Below are 24,118 nucleotides of genomic sequence, written 5' to 3'. Positions count from 1 at the left end.
TTTAGGTTCAGATTTACATATCACAACAGCGAATGGCAGTGGTGTCTCGGGAAGTGTGTGTACGTTCTTTTCTCATTTCAGTTTGCTCGACTTGTTTTGATTGAAGATAATGTTTAAAATCGGACTGCTTTACTGAGGGTGAGCAAGTTCATGTTGACCAGTGGTCAGTTCATCCTTTCAGCTCTAATTCTGATGGTTGTTTATCCCCTCCCCTCCTTTCCTTTCCAGTAGTTACCTCTTATACTGGGTCACTGACAGCTTAACTGCCCTCCGCGGCTAATGCTAACTAAGTAGCTGAGCAACAACAGGTGGCATTGACACAACTCAGATGTCTCATATGCTGTACCTGCATAGTAAGCTGTGGAGATACATGCCATCACGCTTGTACCTTCTCCAGGCCAACCAAAAGTTTTAACATTTCCATAAAGATACAGGAAATTATATAAAGTAAGGCAGCTTTTTCCCACCAGGAGAGGAGGATGGTGTTGAGAGGATTAACCATATGGCCACGAAAGATACACCAGATCACTATTGCTTTTCCTTTTACTCACCAGAAAAGCTTAATAGGACTAATTGAACAGTTGTTTTTTTTTTACAAATATTTTCTTTTCTTTTCTTTTTTTTCATTTAATTGATGAGTGGACCTTGAGTTGCAAAGCTGGATTGATTTGTCATTAAAGTCGAAAGTTGATTTAATTGTAATTAATTTGAAACAAAATTATTGCATATTTTCTGTGAGGATTTGCATTTTTCTCTCTTGTAACATCTTATAACAATTCCTAAAATCAGATAATTCATTATAGAAAATATTGAAATGTTTGGACAGTTTCTTCGAAAACGGTTTATGGGTTAATGTTATGATGAAATGTGAATACCTGTAAGATTACTTTAATTAATCTTGATTTTTATACTTTAACAAAAAAGCACGGAAGTTAATTTAAAAAGAAATAAACTCACTATAGGAAATTTTACAAATAGAATAGTCCCAGTGAAAATTTGCTTTAAATTGAGGATGAGGTGAGGTGTAAATTAAAATTAGGGGAGGGCTTTATGTCAGACAGAGTAGTCGTAGTTAGGCATAGTATCTTGGGTATTACTGTAAGTCATGTAATGTCGTCTGATATGATTGAAACATGATTGTGTGGCGGCTGTGTCAGCATTCACATGCTAAACTGGCCTCCATCTGGTTCTTGAGTTTAGCTGCACCTGCTGCTAAGTACAAAGGTTTCTTCCCACATACACTTTGACTTGTATGTGTTTACAGACAGTGCTCTAGTTTCTTTTGCTGATATACATCCAAAAGTGAACTTCAGGTCCACAAATATCCCCAAAAATGTTGGGCTAGTCAAGCTTTTATTTCTTTTTAAAGTTGCTATTCCTTTTCATAACATTTAGAAAATGTTCCAGTGTTAAGGATACCAAGCGAAGAGGTGTTACAGGTGTTATTTCACTCCATTCTCACTGAAAATACATCTTAAGATGTGCAATGGTAAAAGGTGGTTATCACATTTTTTGGGGTTTCAAAATTCTCCCCATATTATCTGTGGGGCACCATTCAAGACGGCAGGTGGGCCAGTCCAGTACCCGTACCCTCTTCTTCCTCAGCCACTTCATTGTAATGTGTGAAGAATGTGGTTTTGCACTGTCTTGTTGAAAAATGCCTGGACATCCCTGGTGTCATCTTGAAAGCAGCATGACATCTTGTTGTCACTAATGCCTTCAGTTCAATTCAATTCAAAAATCTTTATTTCAAACATAATGGCAGTATACAGTAACTGACATGCTTAAACAACCAGGAATGCAAGAGACACACTTTTTCTTGTAGCAGCAGAATACCTTACAGGTATTCTTACTCATAGATATTTCTATACGCATTAAGGTATTCATATACACATTATACTTATTACTATCCATACATGTATAGATACACACATTTCCACATACAGAATATGCACATATATACATCCACAATCATACAAATCCAGTGCTTCCCTCAAAGTAGTGTAAATTACCATTGCCAAGTGCACTGGTACAACCCCTTGCTTTTGAATACATTGATAATCACAATATGGAAATATCTTCCATTATATCTTTATAGTACAATTTTTTAAAATATTTTAATAGTTTTTCTCAACTATTTGTTGAGAAACTGGAGATCATCTGTCCATCTGTGCTCTTTAAAGACTCAGCCATTCATGAATGCTACTTTTGTACCAAATCCTCATTACAATCATATGTTGATGTGGAAAAATTGCTAAATTTCCTCCAACCACATTTTTTGCTGAAGTTTAGAAATGCAAGGAATGGACTGTCCCAACTTTTTTTCTGATTTTGTGTCACACTGATTCAACTCTTATATAGATTAAATGTGGTATAATATTTTTCTGCACTCTGTGAATGACAAATAAGTCAACAGTAGATGCAAAAATACACTGTGTACATAGACTAAGGGAAATGTACCATATGTGTGAAGGAATCAGTGTTAACCAGCTGGCTAACAGTCTGGGTGAGTCATCCCGCAGGTAGGCTTACTGTCGGCTGACCTATAAACGATAAACGTGGACGGCTGGACTGAACTGAAGTCCTCATTGGCAAACCCCACAGTTCAAACAGCTTCTCACAAACACATAGTTGTCAAACATTTGTGGAAATACCAACACAATATCAATGTTTGAAAAATCATTCCATGTAATCTTTGTTGCATCCCTGTGAACAGATACATTCATTTTTGATGAGATTTTAGTGCTCCTTCGTCCAGCTGAAATGCCTTTAATTCACAATCATTTTGCTGGACAACATCTGGATATTTGCCCTGTATGTAACAAGTTACTAATTAAAACATGTAAATTTTTTTTCCAGATCTCATTGTTAATGTCATGAAGGAAAACATGGGAGGAATTAAAGTGGAGGAATGGAGAAAGGTATGCTTGATTTAACAGAGCAAAAAAAACTGAACTGCTAAATTAAGATAATACTGATATTTAAACCAGAGTTTATAATTAAACACAAATTACATTTATATTTCCTTACATACTCATTAACATTATATAAAAAGCAGTAATTATGCAGTTTTTTTCTCTTAATATTTTGTCATCACATGTAGAAATCAGAATTTTCACCTGCTCATGTCATTGCTGTTACACTCATCCCCATTTCTCTGTTTCTGTCTTTTTCCTTCATGGCGGTATTGTGTATCCATGTTACAGCCAGAAAATGTCGTCTTCTTGCTACAGGTAAACAACTCACGTCTGAAATTTCTCTGACACAACATGCAGAATTGCAAAAATGACAGTTTGAGGGCAAGAGAAGTTACTGATGATGGCATTAATGCGTTCCTTTTCCTGCAGTGGATCCACTACGAGGCTGGATTCCTAGTATGTGGACTGTTCGGTGTCATCTTTGTGGTCCTCACGCCCATCATAGCCATGTGTTTTTGCATGTGTCGATGCTGTGACAACTGCGGAGGGGAGATGCATCAGAGACATCGGAAAAATGCTGACTGTCACAGAGGTTTCTACACCGCCTCACTCATTGCCACCACCATCTTCATCATGTGAGTTCTTATCTCTTTTTTCCAGTCTTTGTGATCATTATAAGTAAGTTTATCCTGACTATGAATATGAATTTTAATTGAGATACATTCAGTGCTTCATTTCTTGTCATTTTTGTGGCATTAAACTGCTTTGTTACTGTTATATATATATATTATTGTTGTATTGTCACCACAGTTCACCACTGAAAGAAATTTCTAATCAAAATAAAAATGTATTATATTTGTTTGAGCCACAGAAGGATCTAGATATTTTACCATTATGAAACAGTGCTTACCTACCATTACCTAGCAGCCAAGGCGTTACGTACAAAATCCATGCCACGAAGTGAGATTAGTGGGTTTTCAAAGTTTTTTTAATCTCTGTTAAGGATTTCCTGTATCATGAAAGTGTCTCTTTTTTAACCTGGCTAGATCACCATGGCAACATTCAATGAACTCGTAAGCTGCCCTGGTGAAGGTTATGTTCAGAGTTTTAGATTAAATTTGTGTTTAAAATCCTTCACATTCTTTGCGTGGTCACATCCCATCTCAAATCATGCTGAAAGAGCTTTTAAATGTCAACAAACAGGAGTACTGATTGCTGTCGCCGTGCACTTTAACAAAACTAGAAGTGCTTTATCAATGTTGGGCAAATGTCAGATTATCCTAACTGTCAGAGATTCAATACTTCAGCTGTCATCTCAGAAGTCAGTCAGTGTGTTTACATGGTGGTTATATTTTTGCCACATTTTTTATCAGAATACAATCTTGATTCAGTCTTTCTTGATTCAGCACTGAATTTATTCGATAGTTTGTTCTGCAGATATTTTAATTTGAACCAAAAATCAAGCCTTTTAACCAGGAATCAGGAGTCTTGATATAAAGTTGTAGCTGAAGGAATTTGTGGAAATATCCAAAACATCTAAGCTGAACACTATACCACCATAGAAACGTTGTCATTAGTTAAATTGTTGGCACACTGTCACAATATTATGGGAACCATGAATGCAGAATGTTTTTATAGTTTGTCCTGATGTACTAACAAGTTCTAAACTGCTGATATTGAGTGCAATATAGCTTAGAAAGTCGTTTCGTTTACCCGAAAATATCCAGTCAGTGAAATTCAAATAATGAAATCTTCAATGTGACCGTGTGATTAAAAACATGCACTTTTTGAGAATGAAGTTAAAAGTTTAAGAGTTTTTTTCTTTCAACTGCAACATAATGTGGATCATATAAGCTTGCAACTTTGGACATGTAATATGAATTTGTTTTTCCGTTTTTTACACTGCTGAATTTTTCATTTTTATTTTTATTAAAGCTTTATAATTCACAGAATCTGCCTGCTCTTGAAATAATTGTCAAGTCATTGGTACATTTTGTGTGAATTTGCACAGAGCCTGAACAGGAAAGCCTGAATCAGAATCACAGTTGTAGTTTTATTTTTGCATATTCAAGGTTTAGGTTTTGTCAAGACAGCTAACACAGCTAGCTGTGTTGGATTTGCGCCATAGTGCACCCCTCTAGTGTGCCTCATGTCCCCACATTCATAGGTGCAGCCAGTTAAACAGATTACAGTAATGAATACCATGCATCATTGTCTTGCACCACTGGAAAAGTAAAGTAGGTGTAACGTCTTGTGAAAAAATATTGGGCAAAAAATGATCTGATAACTTCATGTCCTCTTAAAAAGACCTATATGTGCAGTGCACCTGCCATGTGGAGGGCACAGGTGCACAGAAATAGGATCCAAACTGTGCAGGACAGTTAGGTGTTACTGATATCGCTTGGCGGACTGGGAAAGACCCTTTTGTCTGAATAAGTCCTTTCACATCACAAGCTCACTTACTGGAGCACACAGAGATGTACACATAAAGGCCTTTATAGTGAGCAGAAATATTATGTGAGCAGGTTTTGTTGCTGTTCTCTCTGACAACAGATTTCTTCTTTAATTTTTCTCTTTCTCTCTGTCTTAATATCCTAGCGTGCTCAGTCTAAAAAATTAAGTCTTTTGCAAAGTTCAGTGGTTTGTTTTGTTTTGGTTTGGTTTGTATCAGAGTTGGAGTATTTGAAAGATTTGTTTGATACAGTATTTCTTTGTACCAACGTTTCACAGTGCCTGAATAGAATTCACTTACAAAAAGTAACAGGAAGGGTCCAAACTTTTCACTGAATGACGAATTGAGTGACAGTGAATAACCATGCATTACCATCCTGCTATGATCCTTTTCCATACAAGGTTTGCTATCTGGTAATTGTTCTGGTAATGAGGAGAAACTCTCGTGCAGGAAAAGTGTATCTTATGTTACGATGCTGCCCTCTGTTGGTGAACTCTTGCCACAACATCTATTGCCTCCTGATCCTGGTTGCTTGTGTGTTTTAGCCTGGGAGTCTTGATCGCCTATATTGCCAATCATAACATCACCTCTCATATCAAAAACACCCGGGCACTCATTAATACCAACTTGAGAGATCTGAAGACCTTTGCTAACAACACTCCTGAGGTATGTCATTGCATGCACACACACACACACACACACACACACATATGCACCTAAAGTATGTAGAACATGCACAGATATGGAGACTCTAATGTTGCTGTGTGTTCCCGCTGCAGCAAGTTGAATACTTGACAGCCCAGTACACCACCGCAAAGAACAAAGTCCTGTCAGACCTTGACAGTAAGCTCAACCCATCCTGTTTACACAAAGTATTTGCCTACCAGCTCTCTGTAGTTGATATGAAACTATCTGATCTGTCCGTGTTGCTTCACAGACATTGGACCCTTACTGGGGGGGAGGATCCACAGTCATCTCGAGAAAGAGGTGGTTCCCGCGCTGGACGGTGCCCTGCGCATGGCAGGAGGTAACACGATCTCTGTTTAAGAGTGGCTTTTACATATGAAATCCTGTTCAGCATAGTTAGGATTCGGAAGTAAAGTCACTAAATAACATGATATTTTTATTTCAGCACATCTACAGTTTAAGATACATCCTTGTAGCACCCTATAATGTAATAATTTCCTGAAAATGTAATAACGCCTGAAAATGTAATAAAATTTGCACTTAACTCAATCGAAAATGTAATAAAACCCAATAATGTAATAACTTCCCCAATAATGTAATACAATATCCTGACTGATATTGTAATAACATTTTTACCGATAATGTAATACCTTATTACATTATTGGGAATTTATTACATTTTCTGGTGGGTCTTTTTTTTTTTTTTCCAAAACTGATAATGTAATATTTGACAAATAATGTAATATGTTCATTTTCAGTCCAGAGTTCTACATTTTGTGTTTTAAGTATCTACGAATGTTATATACACTGGATTTGAAACACCAGAATGACTATTGGGTTAAATTGCATACTTTGAGTACCATGTAATAAATTCCCAATAACGTAATAAGGTATTACATTATTGGTGTAAAAATGTTATTACAATATCAGTCAGGATATTTTATTACATTATTGGGGAAGTTATTACATTATTGGGTTTTATTACATTTTCGATTGAGTTAAGTGCAAATTTTATTACATTTTCAGGTTTTATTACATTTTCAGGAAATTATTACATTATAGGGTGCTACAATCCTTTTAGATAAGCCCTTTTAGTTAGACCCCAAAACACTGTTCATACCATGTCATATAGCAACAAACACAAATTCCGATTAACCATTGTTCTATTTAAAAGATAACATAATATGTATGTAATTTTAAATGTTACAGTAATCAGCATTTTCAACAATCTTTGATCATGCTGCACAGAAAGTGAAGAGTATGACACCCAGTGTTTGCATGTTTTTTAACAGAATCTTATTTTCTCATATAAGGGTCAAATTCTGACAAATGTTTCAATTCTAATCTTCTATTTGATTTCCTCGTGTTTTGTTTTATCTAAAGCAAAAGTTGAGAATACCATTAAAGGTAAACGGATCTGGATTCAGTGGTACTGTGCTTGTGACTTTGTGTTAGTGGAAGTGTCCATCCTAAACCACTGTGTTACCTCCAAAATAGTTGTTTTTTTCTGTTATTATCTTCTGTGACTTGTACTGTACCTCTGTGTGTAATCAGTTTATTTATTATTGTATTACTGCTGTTGTTTTTGTGAGTATAATGTGTGTGAATTAGGAATGGGCGATATTTTACCGTTCACGATATACCGTCAAAAAAATTCTTCACGATAAGAATTTGTCATCTCTAAAAACGATAAATTCCCGTTGATGACGTTTTTGTGTAAAGCTGATTTATGGTTCTGCGTTAAAAGGAAGGAAGGAAGGAAGGAAGGAAGGAAGGAAGGAAGGAAGGAAGGAAGGAAGGAAGGAAGGAAGGAAGGAAGGAAGGAAGGAGGGAGGGAGGGAGGGAGGGAGGGAGGGAGGGAGGGAGGGAGGGAGGGAAGGAAGGAAGGAAGGAAGGAAGGAAGGAAGGAAGGAAGGAAGGAAGGAAGGAAGGAAGGAAGGAAGGAAGGAAGGAAGGAAGGAAGGAAGAAAGGAAGGAAGGAAGGAAGGGAGAAAAGAGGAAGGGAAGAAGGAAGGGAAAAAAGAAGGAAGGAAGGAAGGAAGGAAGGAAGGAAGGAAGGAAGGAAGGAAGGAAGGAAGGAAGGAAGGAAGGAAGGAAGGAAGGAAGGAAGGAAGGAAGGAAGGAAGGGAGGGAAGAAGGAAGGAGAGAGCAGGAGGAAAGAAGGAAGGAAGGGAAAAAAGAAGGTAGAAAGGAAGGAAATGAGCCAGAAAGAAAGAAAGAAAGAAAGAAAGAAAGAAAGAAAGAAAGAAAGAAAGAAAGAAAGAAAGAAAGAAAGAAAGAAAGAAAGAAAGAAAGAAAGAAATAAAGAAACAAACAAAGAAACAAAGAAACAAAGAAAGAAAGAAAGAAATGAGCCAGAAAGAAAAAAGGATAAATTCCCGTTGATGACGTTTTTATGTAACAAACATGGCGGATCTGAGAGCGAGATAGATTTATAGTTACAAAGGTGGAGTTGAATTGGTATTTTTTTTATCGTAATTTTTATCGTTATCGGGATAAATGCCAGAAATTATCGTGATACATTTTTTAGTCCATACCGCCCATCCCTAGTGTGAATCCATAATTAGAAAAATACAAAGAACCGACGATCAAAAAAGTATGTTTTGATTCAGTTTCATCTTTTCCCTTTGACTGCAGCCATGCGGGAGACCAGAGAGGCCCTGGACGTCGTCAATACCTCTTTGGAGATCCTTCAGGAGGGGATGGGGAAACTTCGGGCCAGTCTGTCAGGGGAGCAGGCCGCTCTGTCCAACACCCTGTCCGACCCTGCTTGCACCAACGGAGCCGTGTCTCAGACCTGTAACACCATCCGCTCCACACTGGCCCAACTAGGAGTCAGTGCTGACTTCTCCAAGGTAAGGACAACCTGCAGCGTCTACCAAACACAGCCAAGTGGCACTTTAAATGGGAATCACGTCGTCAAGATTAACTTGTTCATTTCCTGTCCTTGTTGTCTGTAAGCTTCCAGATGTTGGTCATGCCTTGGCCAATGTCAATAACGTCTTGAGAATAGATCTCAGCAACATTGTTCAAAAGGTTAGTGTCTGTTTCTAGCTAATCAGCATCTTGTTTTCTATCAATTAACTTTCAGTTTCACTCATCATCTGTGTCCTGCTCTTTTTTCTGATTATCTTCCCCCGCAGGGCTATGCATCCTTTAATGATACACCACGTATGGTGAAAGAACAAACCAGAAATGTTGTTACAGGTATACAAGTGTCTGTGTGTGTTTGTGGTTTAATCAACTTTGCTTTATGAATAAGGTCAGAATATGACCCTTGAGTCGTAGAACTGTTAACATTCTTTCTTCTCACTCCTACACGTATACCTGTGTCTGATGAAACACAGCTCTACCTCGTGAGTCATTTTTTTCATCCTTTCATTAGATCTCTCACTTCCTTCTTATTTTGATTATGTTACCTCTTCTATCACGGTGAAGTTAAAATATACATGTTTGCCTTTCTTATTTTGCGATTTGGTTTCTGTCTGTGTGTGTGTGTGTGTGTGTGTGTGTGTGTGTGTGTGTGTGTGTGTGAGGGTAGGAGTAAAAGGCCTGCTGGATAAGGTCGGCATGGAGATTACTGCCTTCTCCAAAATGTTCCCAATTGAACCCTCTCTTGCCAATTTCACAACCTTCCTCAACGAAAGACAAAAGGCCATTGAAATCTTTTACCCACAGATTGACCAAATTGATTTCTACAGGTATGTGCTAATGTGTGTGTGTATGTGTGTGTGAGTTTCATAACTTGAATTTCATAACCTCACGAACATTTGCTGGGATTCTGCTTCACTTGTGTTTTACTCATATAGGCATTCCTCAAACAAACATATATAGCTCATTGGATTCACAAGTGAGGGATCTCTGTACGTTGTGTCTGTGCTGCAGGTGGATTGCCTGTGTGGCAGTGCTCTGCATGGTTGTCCTGGTCCTGGCCTTCAACATCCTCGGCCTGCTTTGCGGCTCTTGCGGCTACGACAAGCAAGCCTCCCCTACGACCCGCGGCTGCCTGTCAAACACTGGTGGAAACCTGCTCATGGCGTATGTTGCTATAGCAATGCTTCAACCCAATAACTGAAGATCCATCAGACTGTTACTTAGTTCTTAAAGCAGCTCCAATCCATTTATAGGTTTTATCCACCATTTATGAAACCGTCACACGTGCATGCAACATACTTGATAAGAATATGTATTTACAGTTGCAATATTCATGTATTTAGTAGGGATATCTCATTTTGACATCTGCTAGGATGGCTAGGATGGCTAGGGTGTAGAACAAACACATCAAAGGGACGACCAGAGTTAGGCGTCTTTGAGATTAAGTAACAGAGGCTACATTATTACGATGGCAGATGGATTCTGGAGATGAGCTACCAGTCAGGACAAAAAGAGGAAGACCAAAGAGATTTCTGGATGTTGTAAAAGAGGACATGCAGTGTATTGGTGTGACAGAGAAAGACAGAGAAGACGGGTAGGATGGAAACCCTCTCTTCTGTTGTGGCAACCCTCAACAGAAAAACCAAAAGCAGAAGAAGTAAATGAATATGAATATTATAGAAAAGCTACATAGTATGTGACTATTTAGTCGAATTGTTAAGATCCTGATATAATCACATTCCATCCATCTATCCATTTTTGATGCATTTTTAGTCCTATCACGGGGGTCTGCTGGAGCCTATCCCAGCTCTTTACAGGGGAGAGGCAGGGGTCCATCCTTGATGTATTACCTGTCTATAAACATAGATTAATCCTTAAATGTTTTAACCAACCCCTGCAGCCTTTAAAGAATTACATTCCCTTTAACTTCATCAGAGATAATAAAACCTTCAAAGGTATTTAAAGCACACACTCAACAAGATACCACCCACCTGAACTGTGATCTGTTAATGAGAAAGGAGAAGAGAAAACTCAAAACTAATGAAGCTGGGCTGTAAAAGAAAAGCAGGACCCTGTGGCCTTGCTTCTCACTCTCAACATCTTTTTCAGTGGAGTTGGCTTCTCGTTTATCTTCGCCTGGTTTCTGATGTTCATCGTTACCACTCTGTTTGTTGTTGGTGGCAACGTGGAGAAGCTGATATGTGCACCTCTGGCCGGCCGAGCGCTATTTAAGGTAGAAAAAGACAAGCTGCCTTCATGAATCTCTCTCCTCCTCTCCTCCTCTCTCCTCATCTATCTATCTATCTATCTATCTATCTATCTATCTATCTATCTATCTATCTATCTATCTATCTATCTATCTATCTATCTATCTATCTATCTATCTATCTATCTATCTATCTATCTATCTATCTATCTATCTATCTATCTATCTATCTATCTATCTATCTATCTATCTATAAGGAGATATGTTCCTCTGAGCTGCTGCTGGTTCTGATGAGTGTGTGTGTGTGTGTGTGTGTGTGTGTGTGTGTGTATGTGTGTGTGTGTGTGTGTGTGTGTGTGTGTGTGTGTGTGTGTGTGTGTGTGTGTGTGTGTGTGTGTGTGTGTGTGTGTGTGTGTGTGTGTGTGTGTGTGTGTTTGCATGCAGATCATAGACACACCCTACCTGGTTCATCCTGAGAAAAAGAACTTCCTTCCTGGGATGCTGTTTCAAAATCCTAATATTGACTTGACAATTGGCAGCATGTACAGGTATATTAAGCTCATGTTTATAATCACTGTTGGTTTTTTTTACGTGCTTCCAAAGCTGAGATCATTTTCCAGATTGTGATGGCAGGGTTTTTGTGTCGCAGGGACTGCTACGAGAACTACGGTTTGTATCATGCTCTGCAGCTGGAGACCATGTTCAACATTAACTCCTTCCTCAACAGATCTGTGGTATGTTTCTCTTCACCTTTTAGCCACCTTGGTGATGCATCAGTCCATCACTAACAGTGAAAAGGTTGATAACTTTGTTTCCCAACAGTCCAACAGAGACCTGGGCAAATTTTTTGAAAGTGTGCAAGTGGACTTAAAGGACATCAGACTGCTGGAAAAAGACGGCAGAGACAACCTTGTGAACTTCGCCAACTCTGGAATTGGACGGATAGATTATCCCCTTTATCTTGCTGAGGTAATATTTGTGTCTTTGAGGGTGTGGGTGCACCAGAGCGCCCCCACCTGTTTACAAAAGGAACTTTACAAACTCAAACATTTGTCATTTGATGATTGGACTTTTTTTTCCTGAAAATGTATATTTTAGTTATTAATGTTTCTCTTTTGTAATTGTCTCTCCTTGGTGTTAAAGTGACATTAACACATTAAGCATAATCCAGATGCTCATAACAAAAATATATATATTAACAAAACATAAAGCTCATTCCTATCTTTCTGTGCTTGTCATGCTTTATTTACAAATATAATGGGTTTTTTGTGTGTGTTTATTTTGGCTTTCATGAGAAAAGCAATGCAAATACTTTTCTGTTTTAGGCAAATAAAGGAGTCACACAGGTGGATCTGCTCACCTTCTGTTCTGAACTGGAGGATCAAGCTGACCAGTTGGTAAGTCTGGTTATTATTATCCACAAAAAAAAAAGACATGACTGCTTATATTGTTTTAACACCTAACCCAGAGATAGATCAATCCATTAATCCATCCTTTAATTATATGTACCTGCTTATTCCTATACAGGAGCCAAAGGTAGATGATGCCAGTTAATGTTTTTAGAACAATGAAAATATGCCAGAACATAGATTTTCATTGGATGATAAAGGACAACCAATAACAGGCATCAAAGATAGAAAATATGCTATCATTTAAAAGAAAATAAATCAGAGGCTGATATGAACCATAACTCTAAGAACCAGTCTGAGTTATCCAAGTTAAAATGATCTAAATGTCACTGTTTTGAAAACCGTGACACTAACTAAAGGCAACTATTACTAAACGTTTGATCTATATTTTGTATTAAATTAATATTTTTACTTCAAAGCTTTTTTTGTGAAAGTGAGCATACCTCAACCCCTATCGTATCAATATGATGTGTTTAAGAAAATGAGCTAAAATAAAAATCTGTAAGTAAGTATTTACTTCATTGTGAAGCCAGAAACACATCGCTAAGCAATTTTAGATACTAAAAAAAGGATACATGACGTCTGTGACAGATATGTTGTTCCACTCTTTGTTCGCAGCCTCGTGGTGCTCTGGAGAACGCTCTGAGAGGACATGCCAGCAGCATCAGGACCATTCACAGAGAACAAGTGGTGCCTCTGGAGCAAGCAATGGTAATTATTTATCCCACAACACAAAAACTAAACCAGCAAATCGGATTTAAGAACGTACGCTTTACATATGTGCAGGAATAAATATACCCAGGTAATTCAATTACACTTTTCTTCTGCTGCTGCACTGATTTAACTTGTGCCTTAAAGATATGCATCTGCTTATGGTTATTAACTTTTCAGTAAAGTTACACACTAAAATTAACCATTTTCAGAGGAAATAAGGTGTTTTGTTTAGTCTCTTTTAGTTTAGTCATTTCAGTGTAATACATGTATTCATTGAGTTCATTCATTAATGTCATTTCAAGACACAGTTGATCTAAGTGTCTCTCTGTTTGCTCTTTCCACCAATGTCCCTTCTTTTTCTTCATGGTATTTTTAAACTGGTGACAGAAATATGTCAGAGCGCGGGTAAGCTGCTGTGGATGCACGGCCCTGTGACTGTGATTTAGTTTGTGATTGCCGTAACAACGTACTTCATGTGTTCGTGTGACACCAGGGGCGTGTTTGATGGAGAATATTTGTAGTGAGTATCCAAAGAGAGTTGTTTTAAGTTTGTGATTTGGTTGTTTCACACAGAGCACCCTGAGCCAGAGCGTCAAACTTCTGGAGAAGACGTCCAGTGATCTGCCTGTGAGTTAAATTCACGGAGTGAAACAACAACTGTAAAAGATTGTGAATATTCATGCCATAACACAGAAATATGTTTAATGACCTGGGGCCTCATTTATAAAGCTTGCTTGCGCACAAAACAGGGCTTGAAAGATGCGCAAGCCACCTTCTACGCAAAAGTTGGGATTTAAAAAGAAAAAACTAACCGAAAAATCTGCGTATCCCTACGCCAACCCTGACCCTCCCGTAGGAACATACTTAAAATATGGGGAACTGGCGACGCAGGCGGTGAGGTGGTGAAATGAAGCCAGATTCATGTCATACTCTTAATAATGTCATCACATATCAGACTTATAATATAATAGTGCTGATCGTGTCCCTCTGTGTTTGAAGCACAGCGTCAGTCAGGACTCTGGTGCTGCTGCTGCAGCCGCAGTGCCAGGACACGCCGGGAACCTCCTCTTCACCCACCGCTTCCAACTGTAGAGTGACTGATGACAGAACAAATGAGGGTTTAGCGGCTCTACGGAGCCCCTAAAGGGACAAAGATTTTTATTTATATATATAATGAGTTTTACGCGCGCGTGAAACCTTTACGCGGGCGTAAGCCTAAATTATTGCTCCGCGTTAAAACGACGCAGAGCCGACGCTGTAGAGTACGCGGCGCCGCGCACCTACGCCGTAGGCTCTGCGTTGGTGTGACGCAGAACCATAAATCAGCCTTGAGCAGCACTGAGGGGACAGGGGAGGAGGGGGAGCGGGGCTGCCGGGCCGTTCTCGCATCGTCTTCGCACAGAGTGTCTTGATGATTTGCAATTACAGGCTGAGCCTACCGTTAGTTTTTAAACTGTAAAAAGTGGGAGGGACAAATACATGATTTTGAAAAGTGGGGGGGACATGTCCCCCCTGTCCCCAGTGGAAATTGCGCCGTGGCACTCACAGCGTTTAGCGCAGCAACGGCGTGCTGCCACTCACTCACTTTATTTTATACTATTTATATACTTTTTCTACTTTTACTGTGACCACCAAATAATGTCGTTTTCCTGTCCTCCACCTCATCCACAACATCTCGATCTCAGTCTCCGTGAAATTTAGTGGCACGGTGGCTCGACACGTCTCATTCATCCTGACGCCAAACAGGCTGCAGGAAGCCGCTGCGCATGCTCAGCAGGCTCATTCATATGCAAATACTACTTTGCATTGCCCATTTATGGTAAAAAGTGGGCGTGTAGAGGGCGGGATATGAGGCGAATTCAGCTGCGCAACCTTCCAGCTGGACTGTGATTTATAAAGCGAACATTGCGTGCAAGTGTGCGTGCACAGGGTTTTATAAATTTATTTATAAAGATTTTTTTTTGCGCCCGCCATTTTCGGCTTTTGGCTTTACGTGCACTTTTAGTATGAATCCTGCGCACTCTTTTATAAATGAGGCCCCTGCACATGTTTATTACAAATTAATTTCCCTCTCTGCCACAGATCAAAGCCACTAATATCCTGAGCGCTATCGATGCAGCGGAGTATCTCATCACGCAAAATGCCTCCCATGTGGTGAAGCAGGTAAGACTATGCAACTCATAAAAAGTTAGAGTGGCTTCATATAACTGTGCAGAAGGAACCTGGGTTAACACTGAAACCTTTAAATCATTCAAATTAGAAAAGGATAAGAAACTAGTCAAGTTTAATGCAAATACTCTCATTCACACCTTTGGAAGTATCCAGAGTATTTATTATTGTTGTTTGTATTTGTTATTATTATTAGTGATTTAAAGCTACAGTATACAAGACTTACACTTTAACATATTTTAAAATCATCCAAATGTAAGTATGTTAAAAAAAAAACCCTGTTTTGATCCCAAGTGGGGACACTTGTCCCCTCTACAGGTGATATGAATCATTGTAGCATATGGCCAGCTGCTTTCATACATCCAAAAGGCTAAGGGGGTATTCTAGTCACATGCTAATCATGTTGAGAACAAAGAAAAACTATGTTAGAGATTAAATAGGCTCCCATAGGAATCGGAATGAGTGCACAAAAGCAAGTTGAAATAAAATGTTACACCGGATGCTGTTACATGATCTTTCTCATAATAGTTCATGTAACAGATACTGTTTGGCCTGGAGTGGTATTGTTACATGGTGTGCCTTTAAGCCTGTCCCTGTGCTAAAAGAAAGATGAAAATTAGTTTTGTATTTATTTGGTCTCTTAAAATATTTTATGAGAATATTAATTAGCTCATTATTAACAATGTTTAGGATTAGTGTTGCTATTTTACTAAATCCAAGCTTAATTTTTGTTTAGTTCAAGTATTATAAAAGAAGACACACCTGGAGTGGTTACAAAGTCGAGGACGGGGAAAACTGTGCACCTGAAGCGTCTGTCCTGATCTTACATCTGCAATGTTTCTTAACTTTTTTCACTTCTGGTTTCTAGGAGACAAGGGCCTTTGTGCAGAGCTTAGATGGATACTTCAGACAGTACACAAACTGGGTTAAACACTCGGTGAGTATCATCCAAAGCGTTGGCTCCTTTTTCACTTGATTCAGTTCAGGAAAATTGCACAAATAGTTCTAAATGTGGCAGGGATTTACTCCATGGTCACTCGACACATCCTAATGGACTGACTAAGCCCTTGATTCGGCTGAATATAACAAGCTGTTTAGGTGTTAGGAAATTACACCAGCTTTAGAGATTTTCCAATTGTAAACAAAATATTTGAACTTTGCTTTAACTTGGAGTCAAAATTAGGGACATTGAGAAGAGCACTCAGCAGAACTAGAAATCACAAATACAGATCCAGCTGTTGTTTTCCCATCTGCCATCATTATCACACTGTGAATATGTTGTGTGTTTGCGTGTGCGTTTTCCCTACAGCTAACCACAGAGGTGGCCCAGTGTAAACCCATTAGCAACATTGTGGACAGCATGGAGATAGTAGCGTGCAGCTTCATCATCGACTCAGTGGTAAGATGTTTGTATGCGTTTCTGTAACTGGCAGGCAGGCACTTCACAGCTCTATGCACAGTACATGTAGCCTTTGTGAATCCTGAAGGTGACTGAAAATATGAATGGGCCTTTGACAGCTTTGGGGGAGCTCTGGGTTTTGGGACCGGAGAGAGTCTGACACACATACGAGAACAGGATGTTCCGAATTTGCACACACACACTGAGATGGGGTAGGGGCTGTTCTCAGGAAGGGTGTGCGCATAGATTGTTCACTGTTTCCACTTGGCGCCCTGCAGATTTGTAAAATTTGTTCTTGTATGTCAAGTTTATATCACACGCTTGAATTTGTATGAATTTATTGAGTTAGTTATAGTTATAAACAGAAAGTTTATAAATCAATGTTACGTGTGTGTGTGTAATACAAGGGTTTCTTGTGCATTTATGTGCACATCCCTGCATGAAATGTAACAGGAGCAATCTACAACCTGGCTACACCGCCAGTGTTTTCCACAAGAATTCATTTTAGGCCCTATGGTATGCACAAATAGCTCAAACACGAGAGAAACAGGATCTTAAATATTGTTCTACTTGGTTTTGGTCAGATGTTCAAGTATGAGAATTTAGTTTATATCTGCATTCGCTTTTTCTTTGCTCTTTACAAACTTGAAATGCTCACATTTCCCCGAAACACTACATTAAACTTTCTGGATTAATTCATATTTTCCACATTTTGTTAAGATCAAATGTTGGGCCTGTTGCGATGGTTTGTTGGCAAAGCAGCCAAAAAGGTTTTTGCAATTGTAAAGAAAAATAAATTCATTTTCATCATCATTTCATTTCATTGAAATTATTATGATATTATAGTCTCATCAAGCCTTTAAAATGTTTTGAAACTGTGACTAATGCAGCTTATCTTTTTTTTTTTTTTTTTACTTTATTTTATTGGTCTGTTTGTTCTTGTTTGGCTTACCCATCAAACTAAAAGTTGTTTACTGATAATGATATTTAATGAAACAAAAAAAATGCATTTCTTAGAAAAACATTGCATTTCTTAGATCAGTTGGAGATACTGCTCTAGTTGTGTTTTTGTACTTTCAAATAACAGCTTTACATTTCTTTAAATTCACAGTTTTGTACATAGAGAAAGTTAGTGCACTTCACAAATAATGATGCTTACTATAAAATGAAAATAGTTCATTGTGTTGACAGAATGATCTTATATAGAGGTCTTGAAAATTGAATTAATATTTTTGTATAGTTGTCATAAAAAGTCAGTCACTTTACATTTTAATGGCTTAATTATTATTGCTGTAAAATATTTGTTTAATTGATCAGTTTGTTTTTTCCAGAACACATTCTGGTTCGGTCTGGGAGGCTGCTGCATCCTTCTGATCCCCAGCATCATTTTCTCCGTCAAACTGGCCAAATACTTCAGACGGATGGACACAGAAGACGTCTTTGAAGAGTGAGTCCAAATGAACATTTTTTAATCTTCAGCCACACTTGTATAGTTCATTTTGCTCATAAATTTTCTGAATCATTTCTGATATAAATCAAAGCTGAATTAATTGGTCCTTTCCCTCCTTGTTTGCCATCATTCCGTCTATTGGTTGCTGATTTTCCTCACATTTTATCTGGTGTTGCTCCTTCTTCAGCTACTCCTATCCATGGCTTGTTGCACTGTGACGTTTGTCTGTTTTTCATTCACCTTGTTGCCTTCTTCAAAGTATCCACTCTTTTTGGTACGGGATACCTTGAGTGGCTTCACACTTGCTCCCTTTTTTCATCTGAGCATGGTCTCTCATTCCTTTGCATGGACTCTCGCCATTCCTCAGTATCGGCTTTGTTTCCATCGTGAGCATCTCAGGATCTCTCCCTGAGACCATCGTCAGTTTGACTTCACCCTGCTTTCACAACAGTCCCTTCCATCGCCTTTCTTATCTGTCCCCCATCGATTTTTTTTGTTGCAGTATGGCTAAGACAGGTAATCATGCTGAAGTGTGTGATATCCATGGAAACGTCGCTGTGGTCAGGTACGAGTCGTTCCCACCTTAATCCGCTTGCTTGCATGCTGCAGTTTTAATTGGTGGGGGACATTTTTCGCCTGCAGTCAGGCTGGAGTTTAACCAGATATATTTTTCTACAAATGCATTAAGGATTCCCCCTATGTGTGTGTGCATTTAGCTCTCCTTATGACACTCTGACTTGGTTCCCTCGGGCTTCTGCTCCCCCAAGTGACTGGTGACCCACAGGAATGCTCCTCCGTACAGAGGTATTGGTGATCTGTGATAACAATCTACTAATCCTCATCTAACACCGCTCACAGCCAAACCATCCAAGAAGCACCAAGCATCAAACCATTGTCAGCTCCTGACAAGTGCCTTGCCATCGTTCCTCTTTTTTTTTTTAAGTGTTGCTACTTTTTTTCTTCTTCATGCACCATCTGCGATAACTCATGAACATCTGATAGTCATGTATCACAGCATCAACAGCATCCAGCTGTTTTCAGTCCTTGGATTTCATCACCAGAACATGTCTGGGAAATAATCAAGTCACGTACTTGTGTGCTTTGCATGCAGCATGGGAAATACGAAGTTGTGTTGGATACTGCAGGAGTTGCAGTGCTCATTAAATCTGACAGGAAAGCAATGGGGCAAGAGAGAGGAAATGTGATGTTCAGTTTTCTTGTTTTACAGCCAAACAGGGGCTTGTATTTACATTTATAGCAACCCTGAGGGTAGTTTTAGACAAGTGTTTTTGAACTTTGTTGTTAACTGGTATTTATTAACACTGTGAGCTCATAAAATGGCTTCATAAAACCTCTTTCTTCATCATAGCTGCTTTTGGGACATAAGTTATTTTAAATTTGAGAGTTTTACCCTGTTTGGAGGACAGTTTTTAAAGGGAACCCTGAGGAGTAATACATAGTAATTAATCCTGACTTTGATAAACCCTAATAATAATCCTCTCCTACTAAAATATGTAATGTAAAACGCTAAAATTCCTCAGGTTTATCCCATAGTTTTACCTATAGAAGTCCTATTTGCTTTATGTGTGTAAGAGATTCTGGGTTGATGATGACAAAAACTACTCTACTCTACAGTTACCATTTCAATAATCACAAAGCTTTAACAGACCAAGCCATTGATTCAGTGCCAAACGGTGTTGCATATGGTTGTAGTTTACAGCTGAAAGACATGAAAAGGACTACAGTAAGTCTTATTTTTTATAGCAAATGAGCAAAGACAGCTTCCTAAAGCCTCACAGCTATGTTGTCATCACCTCTCCCCTGAGCCTTTTGATACGTTTATCAGCACGAATCTATAGGAAAGAGCTTCCAGATATTTCTTTGGTGCAGTACAGCCGTCTGCAGTTATGTTAATGCCTCAGTAACATAATGCAACCAAATTACCATCAACTATTCTGCTCTTTGTAAGAGGCGCGTCGTCATTCATGCACATGTCCCAATCTGAGTCTGACTTATTTCCACAGATCCGTAGGTGGCAGCTTTTTAATGCTTGTTTAATTTAACATTGTTCTCAGCCAGTCGAAAATTTAAAAGTTATGCCGATCAAAGTTTGAATACAACAAAGATGAACCACAATGGTATCATCAGCTTAACAATTTGAACTTCAGTTTACTTGAGTTGTTGGTTAGTGGTAAACTGTCTTCACAGCCCAGCACCCCCTGGCTCGCAGTAATATCTTTACCTTGAAATCAAATGAGCGAAGAGAGACCTCCTCTATTCTCAATTCAGATGATGCACAACCATCCTAGACCATCATTGGCTCCTTTCTCACCATCCTCTCTCAAACCCTTTGAGGAATATCTTCAGTCTTGTCTTCACAACTTACATTGTCCTCTGGCTCAAACTTCAGCCACAAGGTGGTTATGTTTATCAAACTGCCCTGAGGTTGCAACAGCTGATGTCACCACTATCCAGAATTACAAAACAAAACATTTTAAGTCTTTTAAATATCGTAACCAAGCGCTCCACTTGTCCATTCTTTCACTCTTTCTGGATGGATGGATGGATGGATGGATGGATGGATGGATGGATGGCATGTTTAATTTTGTCTGGCCCTAATAATGGTTGTGATAAACTCTATAGTATTTTACTATAGTACATCTATAGTAAAAGTTATTTTAGATGACATGTCATCATGACTGCTGCTCTCTCATATTGATGTATATCGCTTTTATAAGTCCGCTCAGATCACAGGCTGCCACACATTGGTCCGCCCTGTGAAACAGCTTGAAAATGTTCCTGACTGAACGCAGGTGACCTCCATACAACATCTCCTGTGTTGAAGTCGAAGTTTGCAGCACAAACATCTCAAATCTCTTGACGTGTCAAAACAGAAATTTTGAATAGGGATGTTCTTTACTTGTATTCTGCATTTACAGTTTTTCTTGATCGTTTTGGCCCATTTTTCCATTCACAGTTTACTTTTTCAAAACAGCTCACACAAAGCCCTTAACAGAAGCTGAAATAACCAAAACACTATATGATGTTTGCAGAATGACACCACTTTTTCAAAACTTGTCACACATCCATCAAAACCAAACTTTTCCATCAAAACCTACAATTTTTTCTCAATTGAACATGTATGTTTTCTCATTTATTTAACAATGGATAACAAAATTGAAACCACAGCTATCAATATCAACTTTTGTTCAACACCCTCATAGTATTGACTATTTTACAACTGACAACATACTACAATTTGGGTTTTGTATTGAGCACTCTAACTTAGTTATATAACTTAGAAATATACTGTCACAGAGTATTTACAGTAAAATCAGAAAATGTGTATACAGTAAAATATTGTAGATCTGTTTTTGTATTGCTGAAGTTCCTGTCAACACCATTGATTTACATTTGTTCTACTGTGTACAAAATGTCAAGATTCTGACAGAAAAATATTTATTGCAGTACTTGTCACATGCACATACTGTAAGCAATCAAAATGACAGCGTTCAATATGCAGTACAACAAAGGTCAATTCTCAAAGAAAGTACTGTAAATGAAACACAATGAAATGAAACCCTGTAAATATGAAAAAAATAAAAATACAGGAAAATTACGCATTGTCGACACCGACACGGGCCTGACGATCAGGCCACATGTTCTCATCCACGTCCTCTTGGATCCATGCTTGGTGTCAACTTCAAGCTATTGACCTCTTTGATAGGTTGAGGACTACTTGCTTTGTTTTGCAAAGAAAGTTCACACAGGTGCTGATAATTTTTAGAATTGAGAGAGCAGTTCCAATTGGCTGCTACAAAGTGTCTGCGATGTGTTGCCATGGTAAATCAGTTATGTTTTGTGTCTCTTTGTGAGAAGTGTGTTAACTGTTTTGTGTATTAAAAGTCAAAGAAAATTGTGTGAAAGCAATGAGAAATAGTTAACTGATTCGCCAGAGAGGACTCTTGCTGTGCAAAGAAGGTGTGAGCATTAGATAAAGTTGACCCATGATGTGCAAAATGTGTCAAAGCAATCGAGAAAAACTGTAAGCGAAACTTTAGGGGTTTAAGTGAGAAAGTTAGATTATGTAAATCCATTCATACAAAGGCTAATTATCTCATAAGTGTTTGGGAGTTTCGTCATTTCATAAACACTTGGTTGATTTCTTTCCATTTTCTGTTATTTATTCACAGTGGACAGGAGAACTGGAACTGACGTGTTATTTAAAGTAAGTCTTTATCCGCAAACTCCTCACCATTTTTCCTCACTAATTAATAAGATGAAGACAGTCCTGCTCATAAATGACTTCTGTTTTTCACACAATATGTGGACTTTTCACCTTTCAGACCTTCTAATACTTCCAAGGAAAAAAGGGAAGAAGAGTCACAATCAGGAACTGCGTAGTGAGGGCTTCCCACTCCTAACAACGTTCCAGGCCATTTGACAAGGATCTCTGATGCTAGCCAACTGCAAACCCGCAAAGTCTCTCTAGCATTGTACTGCTCTACAAAATAAACTGTCAGAAGATTGTTCCTGCATAGTTGAACTTACTAATAGAGAATGAATTTATATGTACATTATCAGTTTGACCATGGTGACACAAGTGTACATTTTTTACACTTTCAAAATGTTTGGAAGTTTTATACATTTTTGTTAATCTTTGTTTTATAATATCTTGTAGTAGTGTACTTTTTCTGTGAATATTTGTAACATAGTTTTCATTATTTTCTTTTAAAGCCATTTCATGTAGCAATGCCACTTCTGACCACACGGGGGCAGTCTACATATAAATCCGCTATGCTGACGACACAGTTAATTACAATATTGTGCTAATAAGTGTGGGCAGTCCAGCGTTTCTTGCAGTACCATTTTGTCTCAGTGGAAATTCACTTCGTTGTGTCTTGCAGCACTTTTTAGTGATATTCTGCCCCCATTTAGTGATAAGTGATATTGCTACATAGAGAGGTTTTGAAATGCATTCACCAGGTAGATTTTCATTATAGTTTGACATTTTGGGGAGTACACTTTCTTGCCAAACTTAGGAAGAAAACAAAGATTGCTATCAAATCCTGTGCAAAAGCTTAGCAAACTATATAAAGATATTTTCCCACTAACATTTGGTAATTAGCACTAAGCGGTGATTATTATCAAAAGCTATTGGATAAATCAGAATCTAGACTTAATGATGGATTTCTGACTATTCTGGTGCTCAACCAAGCTTTAATTTTTTGTATCTGAGCATCATAGTCATCCGTAGAAAATAAAAAGTCACATCACATTTCATATGAACGCCAGAAAAGTAAATTAATTATCAAATTGAGGATGATTCATACTCATATATGTCTGTCCAACAACTGCCAACAGCTGTTAAGATATTTATATCTGGACCAAAGTGGTAGACAAATGTCAACTTGAGGTTTTACAGTATTTGTTTTTTTTGTACACACTAAACATGTAAGGTTTATCATGTTACAACGCAAGATTTAGCAAACATCTACCTGCCTGTCATTTCACTTTACATGGCAGGAAAGTCATAAAGAACATTTCTCAGACTGTTGAACTGTCCCTTTAAACTCGGACCGAGTTAATCGCCTGCTTAGTTTGAGTCTGTATTTGTCTCTCGGGTCCAGAATTTGTCCATACTGCAGAGATTAAGGTGTTATAAACTATTCAGGACACACATAGGGCTATATATGGGTTTTTGAGACAACTGATATAATATAAGTATACGGTAAGTATTTCTTGCCAGACCATCAGTGAGGGCCAAGTAGGTGAGATGACAGACATCTGAAGAACATACAAAACAATTGGAGTTTGTGAAAACGGTGCAAATCTGTGAA

General features: G+C 38.3%; 1 protein-coding gene across 15 annotated transcripts in view; it reads left to right on the top strand.

The window, feature by feature from the left end:
• prom1b (prominin 1 b) overlaps positions 1-24,118 on the top strand; it is a 34,118-nt gene extending 10,000 nt beyond the window's left edge. The window contains exons 2-30 of one of the 15 annotated variants that reach the window (XM_061718620.1): positions 2,860-2,921; positions 3,207-3,233; positions 3,348-3,553; positions 5,916-6,036; positions 6,150-6,213; positions 6,308-6,397; positions 7,441-7,464; positions 8,695-8,912; positions 9,019-9,093; positions 9,201-9,264; positions 9,405-9,413; positions 9,599-9,758; positions 9,943-10,095; positions 11,041-11,164; positions 11,582-11,685; positions 11,787-11,871; positions 11,960-12,106; positions 12,463-12,534; positions 13,165-13,257; positions 13,648-13,665; positions 13,834-13,887; positions 15,343-15,423; positions 16,298-16,366; positions 16,739-16,828; positions 18,160-18,275; positions 18,781-18,843; positions 18,995-19,082; positions 22,472-22,506; positions 22,644-24,118. In XM_061718620.1, coding sequence (XP_061574604.1) covers positions 2,860-2,921; positions 3,207-3,233; positions 3,348-3,553; positions 5,916-6,036; positions 6,150-6,213; positions 6,308-6,397; positions 7,441-7,464; positions 8,695-8,912; positions 9,019-9,093; positions 9,201-9,264; positions 9,405-9,413; positions 9,599-9,758; positions 9,943-10,095; positions 11,041-11,164; positions 11,582-11,685; positions 11,787-11,871; positions 11,960-12,106; positions 12,463-12,534; positions 13,165-13,257; positions 13,648-13,665; positions 13,834-13,887; positions 15,343-15,423; positions 16,298-16,366; positions 16,739-16,828; positions 18,160-18,275; positions 18,781-18,843; positions 18,995-19,055 — 2,450 coding nt within the window. In that variant the 3' untranslated portion in view covers positions 19,056-19,082; positions 22,472-22,506; positions 22,644-24,118. The other 14 variants (XM_061718619.1, XM_061718623.1, XM_061718621.1 and 11 more) reach the window with 14 other exon arrangements.

This window comes from Cololabis saira, chromosome 1 (genome assembly GCF_033807715.1).
Source record: "Cololabis saira isolate AMF1-May2022 chromosome 1, fColSai1.1, whole genome shotgun sequence".
Lineage (NCBI taxonomy): Eukaryota > Metazoa > Chordata > Actinopteri > Beloniformes > Belonidae > Cololabis > Cololabis saira.
The sequence above is the reverse complement of the archived record's forward strand: the minus strand, read 5'-3'. Positions and strand labels throughout refer to the sequence as shown.